General features: G+C 37.0%; 1 protein-coding gene across 1 annotated transcript in view; it reads left to right on the top strand.

Moving 5' to 3' along the window:
• RNF180 (ring finger protein 180) overlaps window positions 1-24,230 on the top strand; it is a 220,856-nt gene that overhangs the window by 181,734 nt on the left and 14,892 nt on the right. The window contains exon 6 of the mRNA XM_026447831.1: window positions 6,539-6,664. Within this exon, the coding sequence (XP_026303616.1) occupies window positions 6,539-6,664 (126 nt within the window). The remainder of the gene's footprint in view (window positions 1-6,538; window positions 6,665-24,230) is intronic.

Below are 24,230 nucleotides of genomic sequence, written 5' to 3'. Positions count from 1 at the left end.
GCTGTTCAACTGGCCTACAGGTGATTCTGAGGGGTGGGGAGTGGCCCATGGGGCTGTTTTGTAGACCTGGAATGCAAGCCCGGGGTTGTTTAATATGCCTGGGTGCATGCTCACCAGAGGCTCCCTACATGGCTATTTCTTGATCCTGAGACATGGGTGCATAGCTGCTCAGCCAGCCTTTGGGCATGTCTGCCAGGGATGTAGGTATGAGGCTGCATAGTTAGCTCAGGGGCATGCCTCCCCAGCGCAGCCTGCAGGCCTGTTTCTTAGGCCCATATTAGGGGTACAGGACCATTGGGGGCATGCCAGGGCTATGCTTCAGGTAACGGGTGCTATATGGCTGCTTCTCAGGTCCTGAGCATGGTTGCATAGCCCTTCTGCTGGCCCAGAGGTGTATCTGCTGCTTGGAGGCTCAGGAGGTCTCTTCTGCTTCGGGGAAGACATGCAGTAGTTTGGCCAGCTCAAGGGCATGTTGCCCTGGGTGGAACTGGCAGACTCTTTCTCCAGCTGAAAATGTGACAACAGGGGTTGATTTGCCTACTATGCTTATTCAGTCACAGCCAATTCATGCCGCTGGAATTGTGGCTTTCAGCCACCTGTGTAGGCTTTGTATAATGAAGATGGGGCCCCAGTGCTGGAGAGATAGATGCCGAGGCTACTGGCCCCCAGAGTAGTATACTCCAGAGGCAGCTCTCATCTCAAGATGATACCATGCTGCAGCAGCTTGGCTCACAGGGGGTTGGTAGGAGTGGAGCATGCACCCTTTGTTCTCCTAATCTTGGGCAATACAGCTGTATAAATTACTGGAAGCTTTCCAAATTGGGATAAGGGCTTGCAAGGACTATGAAATTCTCCTAGTATAAGGACTGATAGGTGTTTGTCAGGGAGACAAGGGTCAGGGAATGATCTTTGGCTCCCTTTTCCCGACACAGAAGTCCATCTGGACCCCAAACAGATCTGATCTTAGTTGGGGAGATGGGAGTGCAGAAGTCAGGTGCCTCCACACTGCCCTCCTGGACTTCCAGTGACCACAGGTGCATCTCTACTCCCATGCTACACTCCAGCACTCGGCCTTCGACACTCAAGTCAAATCATAGCTGTTTATTTGTTCCCTTAGTCCTTTCCCATGAGGAGGTGGGAGATGAATGCCAGGTGTCTGTAGTCAGCTAGCTTGCTGGTATCACTCCTCCAAATTTGCTTCCAGAAGATACATACACATTCGTCAGCATGGGGTGAGATATTCCTGGTTGGCGTCTCCTTTCCCAGCATATGAAGTATGCTGTTTTGGCCCCAGATCCCACAGGGTGTGCTGTTACTAGTAAACCTGGCAGCTTCCACTTGGTGAGCACCTGCTATGTCTCAAGAACTGGCTCTGAGACTTAAACTGTTCTAATTTCTGTGATTCAAACTGATAATTTTCTGTTGAATATAAGCTTTAACAGTAAACCCAAACTTTTCACTGACTTGTGTTGTTCACCTTATAAATAAGTATTTTGGGTGCCTCACATGAATACAAAATGAGTTTCACCAGGAGGGTCCCTTGCAAGTGAAGCTTTCTTACCCTCCTTGTAAAGGTACAAAGCAAGCATTGTCCCTGAAGCCCCAAAGATGGTTTTAAGACAGTTTGTGAATTTTTATTGATATACAGCAAGGTGGATCAAATGCCAAATATATTAACCCCTCTTCATTCTTAAGAATAGCAGATGTACTTAGCACAGCATCCTCACTGAACCATACTCTTGCGTACTGTTCAACAATACAAAGAAAACTATTTTAGTTATATACCACTGGAAAAAAATAGTAAAACCAATGTATTAAAGGATAAGAGTGAAATGAGGTTTAAAGTTCTAAAGATCACCTCACAAGATATTACTAAACCAAAAGCTATGTTAAGTATTGAGGATTTAGCATCAGCTGGTAAACATTATTTTGGTAGAGGTCTCCCTTTTAACACAGATCATTTGCTGGGACTCTGATTCCTAGTCTTGTCTATTCCTTGCAAATGTGTCCTTTATTGTACATTAAGTTCCTGGAGCCAAAGAATGCCTATAAATAAGCATATACAGCATATATTGAAACTTGGGATAGTCAGATCTCCTCTCAAGGGCAGGACCCATCCTAAACATAGGTATATAATGCAAAACTCTTGAAGTAGTCTATTATTATTATAACACATTATAAATTTGTCAGATCATTTTTTTGCAGTTTGTATCTCCAGGAAAAAAAATAATATATCCAACAACAAAGAACAAAGAAGGGAATTGTGAGGAGAAGAAGCCTTCAGAATTATGAGATAATTTTAAATGGGTAAACAAGGCCGTCAGCAATCTGAATGAGATGGCTAGACATACATCTCCTAGTCTTTTACATTTGAACATAATACTATTAGGTCCACTTAAGTGACTGTGCCTTATATAATAATGTTCTTATCTTCCCCTCCTGAATAAGACTAGGGCACCCTGAATAAACTTATCAAAACACTTGTAACTTTATAATTATCTTTTTACTAGATAGGATTTAATAATACTTTACCTATCATACAGCTTTAACTCCTGCGTTTAGCAGAATACCTAAAACTATTCTTAACGTATTTACTTAATTATAATGAATTGTTTACATAAAAAGTTACCAAGATTTAAGCATAATGCTGAAATCAAAGTTGCACCACCATATTGATGAAGTCTGTGGTTTAAAGTTATCCTAATATGTGTGGTCGTTCTTTTTTAAATTGTGATATAATACCGTGAAACCCCATGGTAATAAATCCTGTAATAATGTGAACTCTGATCTTATGTAGTTGGTGATTGCCTCCTGCCCTCAGGCAAATTAAGACTAGAATTCTTTTATTCTAACAGTCACTGATAGTGTCACACAAAAATGCTGCTGTTTCCACTGCCACTACAACCACATTTAACTAAATGTATAATTGAAATACACTTTAGATCTTTCCAGGATATTGTTTTTTTGTCTTTTTTTTAGCATATTCAAAAATATTAAATACTGATTAAATACAATAAATTATATGTTTAAATAAGCATCGACAGCCTAATAGGTAGCATTGGCTGAGGAGGAGATAAAGGTAGTTTTCATCACCTTTTACTCCAAGCTGTACATCTTAGTCTGCCTTCAGATTTTTCTTAATGTTTCTTCCAGGTAATTTTAGGAAGTGTAGTATTGAATATTGTATTTGTTGCCAAATTCTACATTTCCAAATTCAAATGTCACTGGAATGGGGCAACACAGAGCTACAGAAAGAACAATATCCTTGGATAAGGTTAGTAAAGTTGTATAATGGAATGAGATAAACCTTAACATATTTAAATAAATTCAAATAATTTAATTACAGAAAAGGACCATTTCATCTAGTTGTTATCAAATCTATCTGTGCATCAGAATCACCCAAGCAGCTTGTTAGAAAGCATAGACTCTCAGGTCAAATACACAGCAATTGTGCTTGCACATGTTTGGGTGAGGTGCTAGAATCTGTCATTTTAACAAGCACTCTAGGTGATTTTGATATCCAGCCAAACATTCTGGAATCGCTGATCTAGTACAATGCCCTACAGACAGCAATTACATTTAATTCATCTCTGTATTCCTAGCTAGATCAGCAAAGTGCCATGCATATAGCAGGTGCAAGATAAATGTTTGCAGGAGATACAGCAGGAAGTTGGTACAAAGAGGAGTTCTGCGACTTGTGGAAGGTCCTCCAGTTAAGAAGCTTTGGAAACTACTTCTTATTTGGCCCAGCAATGGAGGGACAAGGGCTTCTGGATCCTCTTTTAACCATCTTTCTGAACTAGTATAGTATATTACATCACCCAAAATTGGTCTCATAAGGTTATAGTAAGCGCATGCAGGTGTATATGTTCAACGGTATGTTGCAGGTACGATTCCCATCTCATCTTGCAAATTTCAATATAGCAGCTTCTCTAATAGGTGTTATAAAAATATTTCTAACCCTTGCCTGCTTCAGTGCTTTAATATGCGAGTTTAAGTAACTTAAAAGTACATTGTGTAGTTAAGTTCCTTGAAGACGGGAAACAAAATGTCATGGACAATATTATTACTTTCACTTCTGTCATCTACCCCCTAGAAAGTTTGTGGCCAGTTATCAAAACTGTGGGTATTAGATGACTCTTACAATGTCCTTTTGATCTGTTGTACTAGAATTCAATTACATTTCCAAATAAGTTCTCAGTATAAGAGAGGGTAATGCAATGGGATTCTCCAGTTATTGCTCAACATTTTAGAATATGGCTACCAATTTTTTGGAAGGAGGAGGAAGAAGGAGAGGAAAAGGAAGGGAAGGGAAGGAATAATAAGAATCCGTAAGTTGCAAACTCTTCACCTTCGTTTGTATTATCTGCCATATGACACACCACATGGGTCTCATTTCCAAGGGCATTTAGAAAGTTGTGAGTCAATTTTCCCAAGAGTTAATACAATACCACTTATTTGGGGGGATTTTTAACCTCTCAGAAAATACCCTGAATCTTAGTTATCAGTTAAGTCCTAAGAAAAAGACCATATTACCGTAAATGAATATGTTATTTGATAACTTCTTTCATTTTCTTCATCAATATGAATGACACTGACAAGCCCCTTTAACCAAGTGATAGTGCCGTAATCATCTTACACTAAAGGGCTGTAAATGGGCAGTGGGAAAAGTGGACTTTAATAAAACAGCTATGCATTGCTGCAGAAACCGTTGAGAGAATATCTAACTTGAAATGATTTAACTTTCAAACATATGAAGGATTTTTAAATGCACTACAGTCATATCAACCCCCAGCATACATGATGAGCATGAAAATACCTTTTCTCTAACTTGTATGCTGGTTCGTGGGTGTGCGATTGGAAGGGAGTTAGAGTTGCAGGGTTAATAGATAACTTCAGTTGCCTAGAGTAGTGTATTTTTCACATTTTCCCTTTTGTTGTTAATTGTAAACTTTGTGAATCAGTTTTCCCTTTAAATTTCTTAGGTAAAAATCAACCCAAGGCAGTGATTAAGAAAAACTGAGAAAATTTAATCAAATCACTTGAGCCAAAGCTCAAGGCAGTGAAGTAGGATGGAAACTGAGGAAATGCTACAGGTGATCATTGCGGGATGAAAGTAAGAGGGGATGGTTGACGGAAAACCTAGTTTACTTCTCAGGTTAGTAACTAGCTCTGCACCAGCCAAAGAGGTTGTTCTCCATTAAATAGTCCAACTCAGATCATGCCTTGCTTTCTATGGCTCAGATATAAAGAGTTTCTACCATTTAAAGTGAATACCATCATATGTGTTCTCCAGTTTGTCTGTGTGTACTTCAAATGACTATTTCCTTTTTAACTCATTAGTAACCTTCTGAATGGTTATTTTCACATTTTTTAAATTACCTCAAATATATAGCAATAGACTCAGGTGGTAAACCCATCACATATAGATTGAAATAGATTATGAAGTTTAAAGTTCTATAAGTGTTTTTCTTTTTCACTGTCACTCCTGAGCCCAGATTACACTCTAGCTATTCTATTGCTACACTCATAACACGTTATTCCCCTTTTTTGTCTACCTGTGTATTTCTTTTGGACCACCAGTCCTCATCCTTTTTGGCATCAGGGACCCGTTTTGTGGAAGACAGCTTTTCCAATGATTGAGCGGAGAATGGTTTCAGGATGAAACTTTTCCACCTCAGATTATTGTGCATTTTTTAGATTTTTTTTTTTTTTTTTGAGACGTAGTCTCACTTCTTCACCCAGGCTGGAGTGCAATGGTGCCATCTCAGCTCACTGCAACCTCCACTTCCCAGGTTCCAGCAATTCTCCTGCCTCAGCCTTCCAAGTAGCTGGGACTACAGGTGCCCGCCACCACGCCCAGCTAATTTTTGTATTTTTAGTAGAGATGGGGTTCCACCATGTTGGCCAGGCTGGTCTTGAACTCCTGACCTCAAGTGATCTACCTGCCTCAGCATCCCAAAGTGCTGGGATTACAGGTGCATTTGTTAGATTCTTATAAGGAGTGCAACCTATATTCCTTGCATGTGCAGTTCACAATAGGGTTCACTTCCTGTGAGAATCTAATGCTGCCACTGATCTGACAGAAGGCAGAGCTCAGGCAGCAATGCTCACTTGCCCATGGCTCACCTTCTGCTGTGTGGCCCAGTTCCTAACAGGCCATGGACTGCTACCCATTTGTGGCCCAGGGATTAGGGACCACTGTTTTAGACTACAGTTGTTTTAAGGTCAGGGACGATGTCTTATTTATCATTATATACTCCATAGTACTTGACACAGGAGCTACTCAGTAGATTTATGTTCTATGTGTAGGCATGTCAGAGTTGCACCAAATGTGAACTTGGGGAAATTGTATTTGCTTGAGTAAAAAAAAAAAAAAAAAAAAAAAAAAGTTGAATCTACTTTTGTCTTCTACTTTGACTTAAAGAGGTCTGAATTATATCAAATAGTATCAAACTACTACAGTATTCACTTGTCATTTTCTTGCCATTTTACTCAAATTAGTTTCAAAATCCTATTTTCTTTTGCTTTATTCTAGAACTGAACAATGCCACAAAAACATTCTTTACTAAAGAATATTTGAAAATAAAACAAAGCTTTCAGAAATCCAACTCTGCAAAATGGCCCCTACCAAGCTGCAGAAAAGCATTTCATCTTTTTGGAGGTAAGGAAATCTAATGCCAAAAGAAATGTCTAGTAATTTTGTCTAAGGTCTCTTCTTAAAAGTAACTTCCTCCTGTCTCAGAAATATCAGAGGAAATGTATTTCTGTATTAATCAATTTTAAATAAGGATTTTGCTAAGTATCTCCTTGCTGAAAACTACAGATGTACAAAGGAAGAAAATGAAGACGATACAATAAAAGCAAATTCGAAGACTCATGACTAAAATTTTGCCATGCTTTCACTGTTTAGTACATAGATAATGAAAATATGTCTCAAAAGCATCAGATTTGACAAAAGTCATATTTATGGCAGCTGTGGCCCATCTGGAGCAGCTGCTACTATGAAGCCAGCTGCAGTCGGGGAGGCGCAGCCAGGGCTGCACACTCCACAGAGCAGGTGGGAGCCCTGCCCCCTTCCAGTTGACGGGGTGGGAGCCCTGCCCACCCAGGCAAAGTTGCAGCCACCCGGCCATGGCTGCGGACCTGGACATCCCCGTACTCTTGGGGACTGGGGAAGCCTCCTTGCCCCTAAAGGCTCAGAAGCGCCTACTCCTGCTGCTGGGCCTCTCCATGCTCCCGGCACCCACTCCAATTTCAGAGCAAAGTTGAGGCCAAGCCCAGGCATTGTCACAACCCAGCCAGGTGTTCACACTCTCGGGGCAGTGCTAACATGCCAGCCCTCTGCTGCCTTGGCCCACTCCAAACTTTGGGTGCGACAAGCACGGGAGGAAGGCTGAGGGGAGCTGAGGGCAGCTCAGCACAACCTGCAGGCACCCCTTGGCAAGAATAGCTTGGGCACTGTGGGCACCATGGATGGCAGGTTGATGGTGGCAGGAGGTAGACAGGCTCCTGGGCAGAAAGGGGACAGGTCCCTGGTAAAGCCCCACCTTCAAACCTGTAGACTGGGGGCTGGGCTGTCAATTCTATGGACCAGAGTGAGAACTTATGGTGCTTTTTCCAGGACTGCCCATGGTCACCCATGAACCAGTCAGTACACACTTCCTCCCCTCTTTAGCCCATGAAACCCTAGACTCAGCCAGACTCAGGCAGACAGTGAGACAGCCTACCTGCCAATACGAGCTGCCTGCAGCTAGGAGCTGCCCACTCTGAGTCTCCTCTCCACTGAGGGCTGTAGAGACGGCAGGACAATCTGCCTGCGGATAGGAGCTACCCACTGTGAGTCTCCTGAGATCTGTTCTGCCACTCAATGAAGCTCCTCTCCCCCTTGCTTACCCTCCAGTTGTCTGCGTACCTCATTCCTCCTGAATGTGGGACAAGAACTCAGGACCTGCTGAGTGGCAGGACTAAAAGAACTGTAACACAATAAGGGCTGAAACACACCCCCTGCCCCCTGCTCACCACGTTGAGGGTGACAAGAAGAGCTGCAGCCCTTTGGGGAGCCCACATGTAGAGAATCCCTGAGCCAGGGCTGTGACACCCTCCTTGGGGTTCTGCAGTTCCTGGAGTTTCCAAGCTTCCAGGCACCACTGTGTTTCCCTAGTCCAGACTCGGGTGCCCACAGCAGAAGCCACATGAAGTATATCGCATCCAGCCGCAGCCTCACATAGAGCCAGCACCTGGAGCTCCCTGCCCCGCCACAGCAGCCAGCATGCCTGGCTGTGCACAGTGGCTGGACCTCGCGCTCACTCAACCACACACCGCTCGCCATTCTGCACCTGGCTTGCACTTGGCAGATGTGGGATCTGAGCCGGTAGTAAGAGCCAAGCACAGCCTGCCAGACCAAGTGGGCAGAACTAGCCCAGCAAACACAAGCAATACTCAGGCAGAAGATGCCACCAGCTACAGAGGTTTCTGGCTGGCGAGGTGTCACCCTAGGGATCCTGTGACAATATTTAACAAAGGCACTAGTATTGTGTATAAAGATTCCTAATAATGCATTCATTAGCAGAAGCTAAGTTTATTTAGTTTTAATATTTTATAGTTGTCCCACAAGTTTCGAACAAATAGAAAGTAACAGAGCCTTGGTGTCAGGGTGTCTTAGAGATGTGCAGTGGTTGAGGAATACCACTTTCTAGCTTTAGGTCTAAGTATCAACATGACTTCAGAGGTGTCATAGGATCTATTTTTTGATCCGTAACATAGGAATAATTATGTCTTCCCCACCTAACTAATATAGTAGTAAAGATAAATGGGCTAATGTGAAAGTACTTTCTAAATTATAACTAAATGGACTATAAAAATATAAGGAATAAAGGTAATACAGTATCTAATACCTTTTTCTGCTTTGGGAATTTGTTACTGTATGAACATACAATAGGGACATAAATATAATTTCATCTTTTATGAAACCATAGTTTATCAGAGCATGAACTACTGTGCAGTTTTCATTATTTAACAACTATGACATTATGGGACCTGGTAGAAAAGTCCAGATATGAGGAACTGTGATCTTCAGGAAACAGGAAGAACTTCTGCATAAGACCAACAAGATCAGTACAGCAATAACCTACACCAAAAGGAGATGGAAGCAGAGCCCCTATGATTGTGGCAAAATAAAAATTGGTGCATGAAATTGGTACTCTCAAAGAAAGTAACATAAGAATATAACTTTACACAGTGATTCGAATGAAGAAAAAAGTTTAAGGACATTATATAAGGACATACTACTTTATAAAGTGGTAACTGTAAAAATTTAATATCTAGAGATTTGGTATAGATAGATTTTATTGTTTATTTTTTATTCACTTATTTTTTTTTGAGACAAAGTCTGACTCTGTCGCCCAGGCTGGAGTGTAGTAGCGCGATCTCGGCTCACTACAACCTCTGCCTCCTGGATTCAAGCAGTTCTCTTGCCTCAGCCTCCCAAGTAACTGGGATTACAGGCGTGTGCCACCATGCCAAGCTAATTTTTGTATTTTTAGTATAAAAGGAGTTTCATCATGTTGGCCAGGCTGGTCTTGAATAATGAATGACCTCAGGTGATCCACCCGCCTTGGCCTCCCAAAGGATTACAGGTGTGAGCCACTGTTCCCGGCCATAGATAGGTTTTAAATAGGTCACATTTAGCCCCCAAAATATGAAATCAAATATAAGAAAACTAGTCTTAAAGGATTCATGCCAAAGAAAAGAAAGTTTATCATTTTAAGCGTGTTCTTTAAAACAGTCCCTTGTATTCTACCTTCTACGCTACACCCAAAGTTCTAATAGAATGGAGTACCTTCTGGATAACTCCACACTTTCCATTGTCTTCTTGTATTCTGAGGTAGTACAGAAGCTATAATTTAAGCAGTTGCTTCTTTGTGATTTCATCTTGTCTTCCCCATAGGAGTTCCAAAGAACTTAATTTTTTAAATGTGTGTTCATGGAGAAGGTTCAAAATAGCATTATTACACCACCCAAGATAAGAAATACATATATTCTACCAGGAGCTCAGCTGAGCTGGGCAAGAGCTGAGTTATCAGGTGTCTGGAGTAGCCGATTAAAGTATCAAGACAAAAATGAAAGAGTTAAGCCTTTAATCATTTACTGTAATAGTATAAGCAAGAATCTAAAACCAGAGGAAATGCTGACTCCTCCTGTTCAATTATCTCATGCAATAGTGCACAGTGGTCCAGGGCCACATAGAGCAGGGCAGAAGTAAGGATTCACTCACTATGGAGAGTGTCCCAAACAAAAGGCTCCAGCAGTTTTTCAGACCCTGAGATCAGGAGGCGTGGCAAAGAGGAAAGGCTAGGAGTGGGAAACCACTGGGCACTGAGTCAGAGTGGAGAAAAGTGTTTCCCCCGCTCCAACCTCCGTAAGAAAACCTTTGTAGAGGAACAGAAGGAACTCTGCCCAAGCCCTCAGATAGCTATAACTAGTAACAAAGTGCTGGGAATACAAATATAAGTATGTGAAAGTGTATATGCAGCCAGGGGAGCCTGAACTTGACTGCAGCTCCCTTCAGAGATTGTAATGCTCTGGTTGTACAACAAATCTGACTTTTTCCCAGGAATCCTGCCAGATAAAGCCTTTGTAATGGTCTGTTGAGGCCTGAAAAAAATCACACACAGGATTTTAATCAGGAACTGGACTCCTCAATTACCAGTATTATTGAAGTACCTTCTGTAGTTCTACTTGGTTTACCCTGATTCCCCTGAATTTTGTATTATTTCTTTGTATAAGTATACATATGTATATTTAATCATATTATTTAATTTTGCTTGTCTTTTAACTTTTATAATGGTAGCAATGTATATATTCTGCTTTGCTTTGTCATTCAATATGAAATTCATCCATTTCAGTAACTGTGGCCACATTCTTTTTACTTCTACACTGTAGTTAATTATATGAAAATACCCCAACCCAACTTATCTGTTCTCTTGTTGATGAACAATTGAGTGGTCCAATTTTTATTATAAAGAATGTTGCTATAAACACTCTTGTGATGTCTCCTGGAGCGTAAGAGTTACTCTAGAATAAATGCCAGGTAGAAACTGGCTGGGTCATAGGAAAAGCATGTCTTTAACTTCATAACCTAACCAAAACCATTTTCCTAAATGGTTGTGATGATTTATCACCAGCTTTGTCTACCACATTTGATATTTTCAGTCTTTTAAATTTTACTAATTTGATAGGTATAAAATGATATCTCATTGGGGTTTTAATTTCCATTACTGTGATTATTGATGGGGGTTGAACATAGCTTTGTAGGTGTACTGATCTTTACGATTTTCTGTTGGTTGTATTTTTTGTTGTTGTTGTTTGAAAGTGTTAAAATATTTTCTAGTGACTTTTTTTCTGTTAATTATATGAATGGCAGCTATTGTCTCCCAGTTTGTGGGTTCTTTTTACTTTGATATATTTTAATGAATTGTAGTTCTTCAATTTCTTCACCATCTTTCTGGTGTGTACTTGCTTAAGAATTTCTTCTCTTTCCCCAAGGTCATAAGATATTTTCCTATGTATTTTTCAAATAGTTTTAAAGATCTTTGAAACTGATTTGTGCTGATTTTTTTTTATTGATTTACTTTCTTTGTTGTAGTTAGAGACCCAGTTTCTTTGGATTTTTTTTCTACCACTATTTGTTGAAAATAATGTATCATTTCCTCACTGATTTACAGTACTAATATGTCATACTTTAATTTCCACATGTGGGTCTGTTTTGATGTCTTTGAGTCCATTGGTATAATTTTTTATTCCTATAACAATACCATACTGTTTCAGTTACTAAAAACTTAATAAGTTTTGATATCCCTTCTTCCAATTTGTTTTGCTGCAAGAGTGTCTTGGCCATTTTTTGGCCCTTTGCCCTTCCATACAAATTTTTAAATCATCTTGTCAAGTTGCATGAAAAACTATCTTCTACTTGGGAAATGGGGTCCTAGTAAATGTATAAATCAATTTGGGGAGTATTGATTACAGTAAAAATTCTTCTATCAATGTGGTTTATCTCTTCATTTGTTTAGATCTCCTTTGATGTCCTATAGTAAAGTTTTATAATGTTTTTATAAATATCTTGCACATCTTTTGGCTAGATTTATTCCCATGTACTTGCTATGTTGTCCTCTTCTCTCCTTTTTTGAAACTTCAGTGCAGAAAAATTGTCCCAGTCACACTTAATTTATGGCATACCATCATCACTGTTCCACATACTCATTTGTTTTCTTTTTATCCCCATATCCTTCTTTCTACTTCACTCTCATCCCATAGCCAACTATTACATTGGGTTTACTTAATGTGTGTTATTTTGTGTGCTTATAGAATGTATATTGTTTCTGCGCATATATTTTTAATTTATGAAAATGATTTTATACATTGCATTGTTTCTTTCACCTAGCACTAGCCTTTAGATCCATCCAAGTGGCTATGTGTACCTCTAATCTGTGATTTCTAATTAATGCTCTACTAAGGTGTGCATTTGCCATATTTTATCTATTCACTATCTAGAATACTTCCAACTCTCTGTCACAATAGATAACACTCTAATGAATATCCTAGTGTGGACTGTAAATATCTCTTTGGTATATAGACTCCAAAGCAGAATATCTGGGTCATAGTATATGAGTATGCTTGACTAAATATTGCCAACAGTTCTCCCATATGACTAGCCTAGACACCTACTACCAGTGTGTAAGGTTGGGAAAAATTAGCACTATGGAAAATGTTGGTGGGGAATGAGAATTAGAAACTCATTTTAATTTGCATTCATCTGGTAATAGTTTAATGTCATTTTAAATACTTCTTAGCCTTTCAGATGCCTCTTTTGTAATTAATTTGCTCATTTTGCTAAGGGGGTTTCTACCCTTATTAGTTTTATAAAATTTCTTTTATATTCTAGATATTAATCTTTTATCTACTTTAGACATTACAAATTTCTTCTGCCATTTTTATCATCTACATATTGTTTGTCCATGGTATCTTTCATTGTAAGGAATTCTTAACTTTGATATAATTAAATGTTTTTCACTTTGTGTCTTAAATTTTTATTTAGGTTCTTTCCTATTCCCAGACGACAAAGGTTTTCACTTTGATTTTCTTTTCTTTTTGAGACAAGGTCTTACCCTGTTACCCAGGCTGGAGTGCAGTGGTATGATCACAGCTCACTGCAGCCTCAACCTTCCAGTTCAAGCAATTCTCCCACCTCAGACTCCCAAGTAGCTGGAACTACAGGAGCACGCCACCATGCCTGGTTCATTTCGTATTTTTTTGTAGACACAGGGTCTCACTATGTTGCCTAGGCTGGTCTTGAACTCCTAGCTCAAGCAATCCTCCTCCCTCGGCCTCCCAAAGTCCTAGGATTACAGGCATGAGCCACCATGCCTGGCCTCGCTTAGAGTTTTTAAATATTTATTTTATAGTTTTACTTTTTAGGTCTTTATCTAGAATCCTCCCATTATGTTTTGTTACAAAGTGTTCAACATCTGTCTTTTTTCATGTAATAGCTTACTTTTCTGAATATTATACAATCTTGCTGAGATTTTTATATGGTTTCTTATTGTTGTCTAGAAATATATTGATATTGGTATGTTGATATCATATTTAACAACCTTATGAAATTACTTTATTAAGTCTAATTATAAGGTTTTTGTGGCTTTCAGTGAAGACAATATTATCTTAAATAAGGACCATTTTATATCTTTCGATTTAATGCATATACTTTTTTCTCTTTGTACTTGCCAGACTTTCTGAGCTAAGACTTCTATTTGATTTTGAATGGAAAAAGTGATCATAGCATCCCTGATCTTAAAAGGAATACTTTTAATATTTACAAATAAGTATAATTGTTGCTCTGCATTTTTGGTAGGTACCCTTCATCAGGTTTTAAGAATGTTCTCATCTGTTCCTAATTTCTAATACCTGTAGTTTTTCTTGAGTGGAGTTTAATTTTGTGAATGGTTTTTCAGCATTTCCTGAAATGATCATATGGCTTTACTTCCTCAATTTGTTAATGCACTGAATCATATTAATAGATTGTAATTGATGTTCTAATGTTAGGACATTAGAACACTGCTAGATTTGGTTTGCTAATATTTTGTTTCAGAATTTTACTTATTTATGAGTAAAACTGTATTTATTTTTTATACTGTGTTTTGTCAGTTTCTTCCTAAGTCAGTTTATATATCTTTTTGCTGATAATTTTTTTGTTTCAAATTTGTTGGCTTTTGTTTATAATATTTTAATATTTTAATCTCTCTTGTATGTCTAGTTATGCTCTTTGAGTTCTGATTACTCATATTTTTCTGTGATATTGCTGAGTATTAGTCAATTTTATTATTCCATTTAAATTACCAAATTTGAGAATTGACTATTGTATCTTTGTTTTTATACATTCATTTCTGTTCTTTTCTAAATCCTTTCTGTTACTGTCTTTGGATTTGTTTTGTTATTTTTATACCATATTAAGGTGACTTTCTAAGTCAATTTGCATCCTTTTTACTTCCTTTAAATTACTAAAGGCTATAAATTTCCCTTTCATGACTTGTAGAATTTTTTATTCTTTATTTCTAATTTTTTTTAATATACCACACAATCACATACTGGTTGAATCATCTTGATTAAAAATAACAATTGTACAAAATCAGGGTTGTATTGGAAAATTAGCATCTATGATTTCAAGTTATACCACACTATTTCGTATGAGACGCCATCTACACAACATTAATAGGTTCCCTAAGAAATTTACTTCTCGGCTTAGCTTTTCATGGTTGGTAGGTGGAAGTAAGGTGTAAAGGGGGATCTTATGGGGAAAAAAATGGACATTCCCATAAAAGCCTTTGGCTCCACAAAATTAGTGGGATTTTTTTCACACACACACAAAATTGCAAAGACAAACATTTATAGATTTTCCGACCAAAGAGGCTTGTATAAAATCTTGAACTCAGGTATAAAACTAGCTAATACTTGTCCTTTTCGCCCTATGAAGTGTCTTAGATAATTAACAAGTAAGCAGACATGTTTTAAATTTTTTTCTTCTTACAAATACATATTTCATGTATTAATACATAAAATGGGTAATACGAAAAGGAATGGAAATAATCTAGATAAATGTGAGCTGGCACTTATTAATCTCTCATCAGATGCTAGTTGCACTGATGACTCTTTCAATTGTAAATCCTCTCCCTGAAATACCTACCATTTCCAGGCATTTAATCCTGAGTTTATTTGAACAGTAGCCAACTGATATGGTTTCCATCTATGCTATGTTAGTTTATTCCCTGAGAAACCAATCATTCATATATATAATTACATGTATATGTATGCCCACATACATACACAAAGCAAAGTAGCAAAGAGGTTTCACTGAAATATTTTTGCAAAGAGTTCTACATTGTTAAATTTATTTTCTAAACATACTCAAGTCAAAGAAATTTTTAACAAAAATTAAAAATTCCATGTCTTAATTTTACTCACTGTAAGAAAAACATGCAGCTGAAATGCCAGTGTCTGATATATATTTATGACAATCCATCCATTTTTCATGACCGCCTGGGGAATTATTTTATTTGGTCATTAGTTTGTCTGAAGGTGTTAGATTGGTGCTGCAAGTTTAAATATGCTCAGTATAAATCAAAGAACTCCACATGGAAAAGAATGATTATCTCTAATAGAAAACAAAACAGTACATGCTCACACAGCATGAGTGTGAATATAACCCAGAAATCTACCTTCTCAGAAAGTTGGAGGTAAGTCAGAGAAAATTTAAAATATGCTGTAGACCTGGGACTGCCTGGGAGCAGAACGGTACATTAACCTTTACATTTCCTCTGAAACCACAACAGTTTTGTTCACAAGATAATTTTTTGAAAAGGCCTGCAAATTCTGAACTTCTTTTTAGTTTGGCAGAATCAGGTTCTATTTTTGTTATACAGTTTACTTATGAGTTTAGAATTTCAGAAGCCTTTTGCTTCTATATTAAGTTTATGACCCAAATCACTTATAATGCAAATTGTACATTTTGTTCAAGTATCACCACTTCATAACTTATTTTAAAAATTATGAGCAGTGTTTCATTCTCTCCTCCCTCCCTCTTCCTTTACCTCCTTCCCTCTCCCTTTACTTTCCTCTTTCCCTCCAACTCTTCCTTTTCACATACACTCACAATTTTTGTTCTTTTCATTATTTCACATATATAGAACTTGCTTGTTAATTCTATATGAAATTGGATGTTGGTGGGATATGATGCCTTCATTTAAAAATACTTGCATTTATAAAAGTACACATGTATGCTTGTGCGTTAAAAATTCAACCAGTAACCACAAAACTTCTAAAGTTAGCACAATAAATAAATTCTCCTAGTGTGAAAGGGTGGTGGCCACATAGTCCTGATCTTGGCCCAGAGCTCACAATTTTAATAATGTGTCCCAAAATAGTGCTTTACCTAACTACCCTGCAGAATAAATGACACCAAGTGAAAGTGTTCAAAGATATAATAAGATGACTGATACTAGATTTTTTAAACCTTTTAGAAGGGGCAGAAAGGAAGTGAAGGAGCTCAGCATCACTTTTAACTCAAAATGGACTGTTGATATCAATAAATGGTGTCATTTAATTTTTTAAAATATTTCAGAAATGTTCAGGTGTTCTAAAGTTTGATCACTGTGTGACTACCTTGTTGGGGCCATGGGCAATATATGTACTCATTGTGAATCATTCTGGGAAATTGTGGTCAGTCTGATATAGAATATGAAGATTGAGGATGTAGGCCTTAAGTGAGATGATGGAAAACCTACTCCATTTCTGCGAGACCTCATGGTAGGTGTAGGTTTATCCTATTCTACAATCATGAAGCGTAGGGTACTCTTGGGGATGATGGTGGATACTCACTCCTGGGATACAGAGGTGAGCAAGTAGTACAAAGGTATCCTCAGGATTAATCCAAGTCTGTGCAATAGCTACAGGTTATTCTTGATGTTGTGTCATACCTTTTATCCCAAGTGATCAAAAATGTTATGAAAAGTTATAGCAGATCTCATCTATACAACATTTGAGACACAGTAGCAAAAGGGAGCTCAGGGCTGTCCATTTCTGCTTCAACACTAAAAGAGTAGAAATCTCATTTGATCAGCAGCTACAAAGATGGAAATGGCAGATCAGAAGGCCAGATTAGAGGGATGAATGTGACCCGATTCTGAGTACAACAATGAGAAAACAACCACAGAACCCTGAGAAAGAGCAGGGACATATACAAGTCAAGTATATTATTTCTGGCAACAACTGGAGTGGGAATTTCTGCTTCTGAGTACGATATAGTAAGTGGTGGCAAGCTATCACTCTCAGTGGCAATAAGGGGGGGAAATTATAAATTATAAAAATCGTATTTAAAAATAAATTTGAGAGAGATGGAATTGAAGACTAGGTGAATTAAAACTCCAATATGGTCAGAGCCCCCTAGGAAAGCTAATATTGCCAGCTCTTTGCTTTCCTGGGAGTATTCTCCGAGTCTGAGGATTAATCTAGCCATGGGCAGAGGACTTTATGAGGCGGAATAGAAATCAGCAGAAGTTTTTATAACCATAGAGACATGTCAGTCTCTATGGTTATCAAAGAGGAGTCCAAACATATAGCCAATTTTCTACATGAGACATTTGCTAAGAGCTTTGGGAGTAAAAAAGGCTAAAAAAGTTGGCTAAAAAAAAGAATGAAATTTCTTGTAGTCTCAGAGTTTAGGAATCAGGTTATCCTACAGGGAGGGTATATACTATAACAGATACATAGTAAGAATCCTCCTTAAGATATATCTCATGTTTTAAATCTATATAGGATGGATGGCTAAAGAGCAACATCCACAACCTCTGAAAGGCACAGCTTTCAGATTAGAAGAGCTAGGGACCTTATAAACTGTTAAACAAAAAATGCAGAGAACCATGCTCTAGTAGGGAGTCCAGACCTGAAAAACAACACTCTAAACACTAAAAATTTTCTGCAGTCCCATTGTGAACTCCATAGTGCTTTGGAATAAAGTCCCATTAAAGGAATAAGGCAGCAGTAAACACAGTATAGGTCATGTGTCCTTAAGACATTTGAAATTAGATTGAGTATAATGAAAGTGCAACCTAACTTCAAACCCAATCCTGCTTATTTATTAGATTGAGGGGATGAGCCTCTCACTCTACCTGCCTGACAAAAGAATGGTCCAGTCCTCTCTGAAGGGAAATATTAACTTCAATCTCCATGGATCTTTCATTCAACAAAAAAAAAGAGTTAGGAAAATGTGACCAATAATCAAAAAAGAAAGTACAAAATAGAAACACATCTCCTCATTAATCTAGATGTTGGAGTTAGCAGACTTCAAAATATCCATTAGGAAAAAAATATTAATGAAAATAGATTAAAAGAATAGATAAAAAGGTAAAAACAGCCAATAGAAAATAGAAACTATAAAAAAAGAATAAAATAGTCTGGGAGTACAAAGTGCAATAGCTGAATTAAGAATGCATTATATGGATTTAACAGCAGACTGTGTGAGATATAATCTGTTGAATATGTGTAACTGGAGACCCTCAAGGGGCAAGAAGGGAATAGAAAAATATATCTGAAGAGCCAATTGTCAAGAATTTTCCAAAACTGAAGACAGACATCAGTACATATTGATAAATCTCAGCATAGCCTAATTAGGCTAAATAGAAAGAAAACCATATCTAGAGACATCATACAGAGCAAACTGCTGAAACCCAAATATAAAGAAAAAAAAATCTTAAAAACATCTAGAAAAAAAAAAGTTACCTTCCAAGAAGCAAGGATAACTGACTTAAACAGAAACACCACAGGACCAGACAGTGGAATAATATCTTTGATGTGCTCATGGAACATTAAAGATGCTATTTAATGATTACTGCTAACCAATAATTCTTTATCCAGCAAAAATATCCTTCAAAAATGAAGGTAAAATAAAAACTTTTCAGGTATCCAGTAGTCCTACCCTACAAGAAAAACTAAAGGTAGCTCCTTAGGGCAAAAGAAAAGAATCCTAGCTGGAAGCACAGAACTTCAGCAAGGAAGAACACCAGAAAGGATAATTATGTGGGTAAATATGAATAAATGTTACTTGTTTATAACAGTAATATCTGGTGAGTTTAAACACAGAAAATGAAATATATGACAGTTACTGCAAAAATGGTGAAAGTGGTAAATGGAGTTAAAATGTTTAAAGTTCTTACATTGTGACAAAAATACTAATTTAGAGTATACAGTCATAAATAAAAGTTACATAGTTACTCACTGGAGTAAACTACTCTAGGAAAATGAATAAATGTATAAAAAGCTAATAAGGACACTACCCTCTCTGGACTTCCTCCCAAAAACCCATAATCCCAGTTGACTCATGGGGAATGTATAATAACTCTAACAGTAATGTATTAATATTGGCTAACTAGTTGTTAACTACTATATTAATGTAATAAGGGAACTTGAATGTGAAGTATACAGGAACTTTCTACTGTCTTTGTAACTTTTCTGTAAATATAAAATTATTCTAAAATAAAACATTTATCAAAAACAAACAGCTAATACAGAATGGAATAATATAAAATATTTGGTTGATCCATAAGAAAGCAATAAAAGAAATACAAAAGAATAAAGATCAGATACAACAAATAAAAAATGTAAACATTAAAAATTCATACTAAAATAGATTGGCAGATGGGTTAAGAAAAGCAAGACCAATTATATGTTGTTTATAAGAGACGACATTTAAATATAAAGGCACCGAAAGGTTGGAAGTATATAAAATTATATATGTGTAAACAGTAATCAAAGCAGCTATGGCTAGGTTAATATAAAAAATTAGACTTTTAAGTGAACAGGAATTACTGGAGAAAAGGAACATTTCATGGTAATAAAAGAGGCAATTCCATAGGAAAACATAAAACCATAAATTTGTATGCAACTTAAAGTTTCAAAATATATAAAACAAAAGTTGACAAAATTAAAACAAGAAATAGATATATATCCACTATCACACTTGGAGATTTCAACATATCTATCTCAGGAACTGCTAGAAAAAAGAAGAAAAACATACTTACACAATGATGGTGTACAGAACCCTTCACCTGTGAAGAATAGTGGCTATTCTGAAAGGTTGGGGCTTGTGTTATTAGTAGTGGTCTGCGTGTTCAGAGTCAGTGCTTTGGAGTGGAATTGCCTATTCTTTTCCCTTTCACTTCTTCTTCCTGTACTGTAGCACAGTGGTTGCCCTTCACTTTCTGAACCCAGGAAAGGCCTCTTTTAGTCAATTCACTGTTCTCATTCTCTTCTGCTTGTAACAGGTTAAATAATAGTAACCTGTCATACATTTCTGAGTTCTACTTCATCTATGCAGCTGAGTTGTTTGAATAAATGAACTGAGACTTCCAGTCTGTAGGCTTAGTTCTGCGTCTTTATGTATATGGATCCCAAAATGTAAAGTAGAGAAGAGAACAAGAAGCCCCTCCTTCTTCAAGCCAGTTTACCAATAAGCCTTGCATTTGGGGGATTACAAGGGATTGCCTATATTAATAAAATCAGTGTTTTGTTTCTCATTTGGCTAGTGATCCATTCATCAGAATCTAGATAATGCAATTTGCAATGTATAACTTATAAACTTAACTTATAGCCCCCTAAAGGGCTTGTAGCCCACCTCATCATAGAGAATTATCCACCTGAGTTTATGCACTCCAGCACTCTTCTAATTTAGAAAAGCAATGAGAGCTTTGAAATCAGGGATCACATACTGTCCAACTCCAGCAAGCACCTTTGGCATAGTTGTATATGAAGGATGCCCTCTGGATTTCTGCACTGCACAGAAGTGTCCATATATGGCACTCTATGTCTTATCCTCTTTCCTGATAAATGGTTTCTACTTAGTTTTGGCTTCTTGATCCTCAGGAGTGCCTCTCCACTGGGAAAGATAACTATCCATAGGGGTATTTCTTGGTCTCTGGGCATAACTTTATCAGGAAATACCATAATAACCCCAACATTGATATAAGAGAAAAATAATGGAGTAAATAAATAAATAAATAAACCCAGTAAATAAAGTATATTTAAAATGTATTAATTAAAGATGGAATAAAGAGATGCAGACTATAGTCTAAGCAATTTCTTAGTGAAATTTTCCACAATGTTCATATCTAAATGATTTGAAAGCTAGGATTTATCTTTAAGGCTGGGTCACTTCCAATCAACCACACTCATAGCACCTGTTATGACAGATGCAAGAAGGAACACATTACAAACAGTTTGCTATTCTTCATGTAAGTTAAGGATTGGATAATTATCTAATATAACTCACATTACTGACCAAAACCCTACTACAAAATAATGGCCTGAGCCGTTATTTTGAATACATGTAAATCTTACAAATTTATTTTAGAACCAAAAAAATCCTTAAATTCGGAAGGAATTTTTGTTCTGATTTTTTTATGTGTGTGAAGTATAATTATATTGGCAGTTAAAATATTTTTCAAAATGACATAAAATAACCAGCTTCTAGGAAATTACAGTTGGCAATCATCTTTTTTTTTAGAGTAAGTAAAATGTGAATTTCTCAGATTAATTTCAAATCAATCAAATGAGCATTTAGTTTGATAATACTAATAAGGAGGTAAAGAACTTCCAAGAGAGACAACTGTCAGCATTCATAATCTTAATCTAAAATTTCAGGAATTTTGCTTCCGAAAATAGACCAACTACAAAATAAGACCATTATTATGAAACATAACTTTTCATCTTATCTTGGAAAATTCCAAGGTCTTCAACTCACATTGGCAGATGGAAAAAAAAAAAATGCATGAGGTGAGGGAAGACAAGAGCTAAGGTTTGGTTTGGTTTTTTGAAACAAAACAATTCTGGCTACTAGTTTCTTTTTTTTTTTCTAAAAGTTTTGCTCTTGTCACCCAGGCTGTACTGCAGTAGCACAATCTTGGTTCACTGCAACCTCCACTTGCCAGGTTCAAGTGATTCTCCTGCCTCAGGCTCCCGAGTAGCTGGGATTACAGGTGCCCACCACCATGCCCAGCTAATTTTTGTATTTCTGGTAGAACGGGGTTTCATCATGTTGGCCAGGCTGGTCTCAAACTCCTGACCTCAAGTGATCCGCCCGCCTCGGCCTCCCAAAGTGCTAGGATTACAAGCATGAGCCACAGTTCCTGGCCTAGTTTCTGTTCTTTCATACTTATGACCTTGACTAAGTCCCAGTGCCCAGACTATATCCCGGACCAGTTAATTCAGCATCTCTGGAGATGGGTCTCAAACATCAGTATTATTTAAAGCTCCCCAGATGATACCTATGTGCATCCAAAAAGTCAAGGTTACAATTACACTGCTCTAAAAGATGACAGGACTTGGGAACATAAGAATAGAATTGTGAACTCAGAATGCAAAGGTACCTTGAAAGATTCTTTTGTTTATTCTCTGACTTGTCTATTTTCTGCATATCTGAACTATGACCAAGAAAGAATCAGAAGAAATGAAATGTTACAAATAAAAGAGATGAACAGTGTTTGCCTTATACTGAAATAAAGTTAACTCTGGCATAGTATAATGATCCTTTAATAGTGCATGGCTATTGTCCATTTGTTTCGTATAGCAGATGCAGATTTGGTTGGAAACTACAGTGCAAATTTAAGAAATCTAAGTAATTGTACAAACTGAAGTTTAACCAATACGCTGAGAACAACAGCACCCTGGGGAAATGACCATGGGATTTGTGAGACCACAAAGTGTTTATCAAGGCATTAAATTTATTCGCTTTTGTCTATAAAAAATTACCTTCAAAAAAATCTATAAAAAAAAGAGGAGTGGTTTAAAATGGATATCAAGGTAGTCCCAGAAGAGGAAAAGAAATTCCAAAAATTAAGGTAACAACTATCTGGAGAAGAGGGAAGGGGCAGTTCTAACTTCTTTCTTTTGGGGACTTGAGGAGTATGTTAATGATCTGAAGATAGGCTTAAAAGTGTCAGACCTTTTTTGCCAGCTGGTGGAGCTACTACCATGATTTACCATCCAATAACTGTAGCTGCATCTTTCATTGTTGCAGTGCACATGAAGTAGGACATATTTATTATGACTTAAAACAGGTGACTATTAAATGAGATGTATACTCATAAATTTCAGCAGCTATTAGAACATTCATTAAAATAGGATAATATGAAATGTTTTAATATTTACAGATTTATAATTTGCAGTTGAAACCTTGCAAACCACTGAACAGTTTAAACGTTGAAATCTTTGCCTTTACCAGTATCAGGACTGTGTTATTAACAAAAGCAGCTTCAGATGTTATTCACTCAAAAATAAGGTGTTGCAGAAAAACTCCATAACTGTGCTGGCAATGAAGTTTTTTTGTTGGCAAAATCTTACTCTACATACATGTTTTAACTTTGCTAAGATTATATTGTAATAATTCAAGATGTTGTTGAGAAATAATAGATACTACTATTTTGTGAACAAGACCATTATTTTGTTAATAATAAAGGTGCTACTGCATTATAATATCACTTAAAATATATAATGCATTTCTGATGCATTGAAATATTGTATAGGTAGCTGGATATAATGCAAGGTTATATATAAATTATAGATTTTATAATGTAAATCTAAAAATATTTCATTTTGTTCTATTAATTTTTTCTTCAATACTACACATAAATATCCTTTTTTTCTAATAGCAAAGAGAGAAAACAATAATACCTGCCACAGGTACTGTGTATTCTTTTGTTACTTTTTTCTGGCCTGAGAAGATGAAAAGCCATAGGGTAATTTCTAAAAATATTCCAAAGATAATTTAAGAGAGAGAATTTCAATGACTTGAAGAAACTCTGAGTTCACTGTGAAACTTACACTTTCAAGTTATTTTCTTCTGCGTTCCTTAGAGTCCTAAAAATTCACACATAAAGGATACATTAATATTCACTTTTAAAAGAGATTATACAAACAACTGGTGGCCATATAGGAGGTTTTTCAAGGTGAATCTGATAATACGACTTCCTTTCAAATGAGCACTGATTTTGTTGGAAACACAAGCAGCAGAGCTTTGAGGAGATAAGACATAGCTGAAGCAATAGTGATTTTTTTAACCCTCAAGAGAAAATCTCTCAATCAGATAAAAATTTTTTTCTAAATTGAATTGTCATTACATTAATGGAGTC

Source organism: Piliocolobus tephrosceles, chromosome 4 (genome assembly GCF_002776525.5).
Source record: "Piliocolobus tephrosceles isolate RC106 chromosome 4, ASM277652v3, whole genome shotgun sequence".
Classification (NCBI taxonomy): Eukaryota; Metazoa; Chordata; class Mammalia; order Primates; family Cercopithecidae; genus Piliocolobus; species Piliocolobus tephrosceles.
Note: the sequence above shows the minus strand (reverse complement) of the source record. Positions and strands in the feature narration are given on the sequence as shown.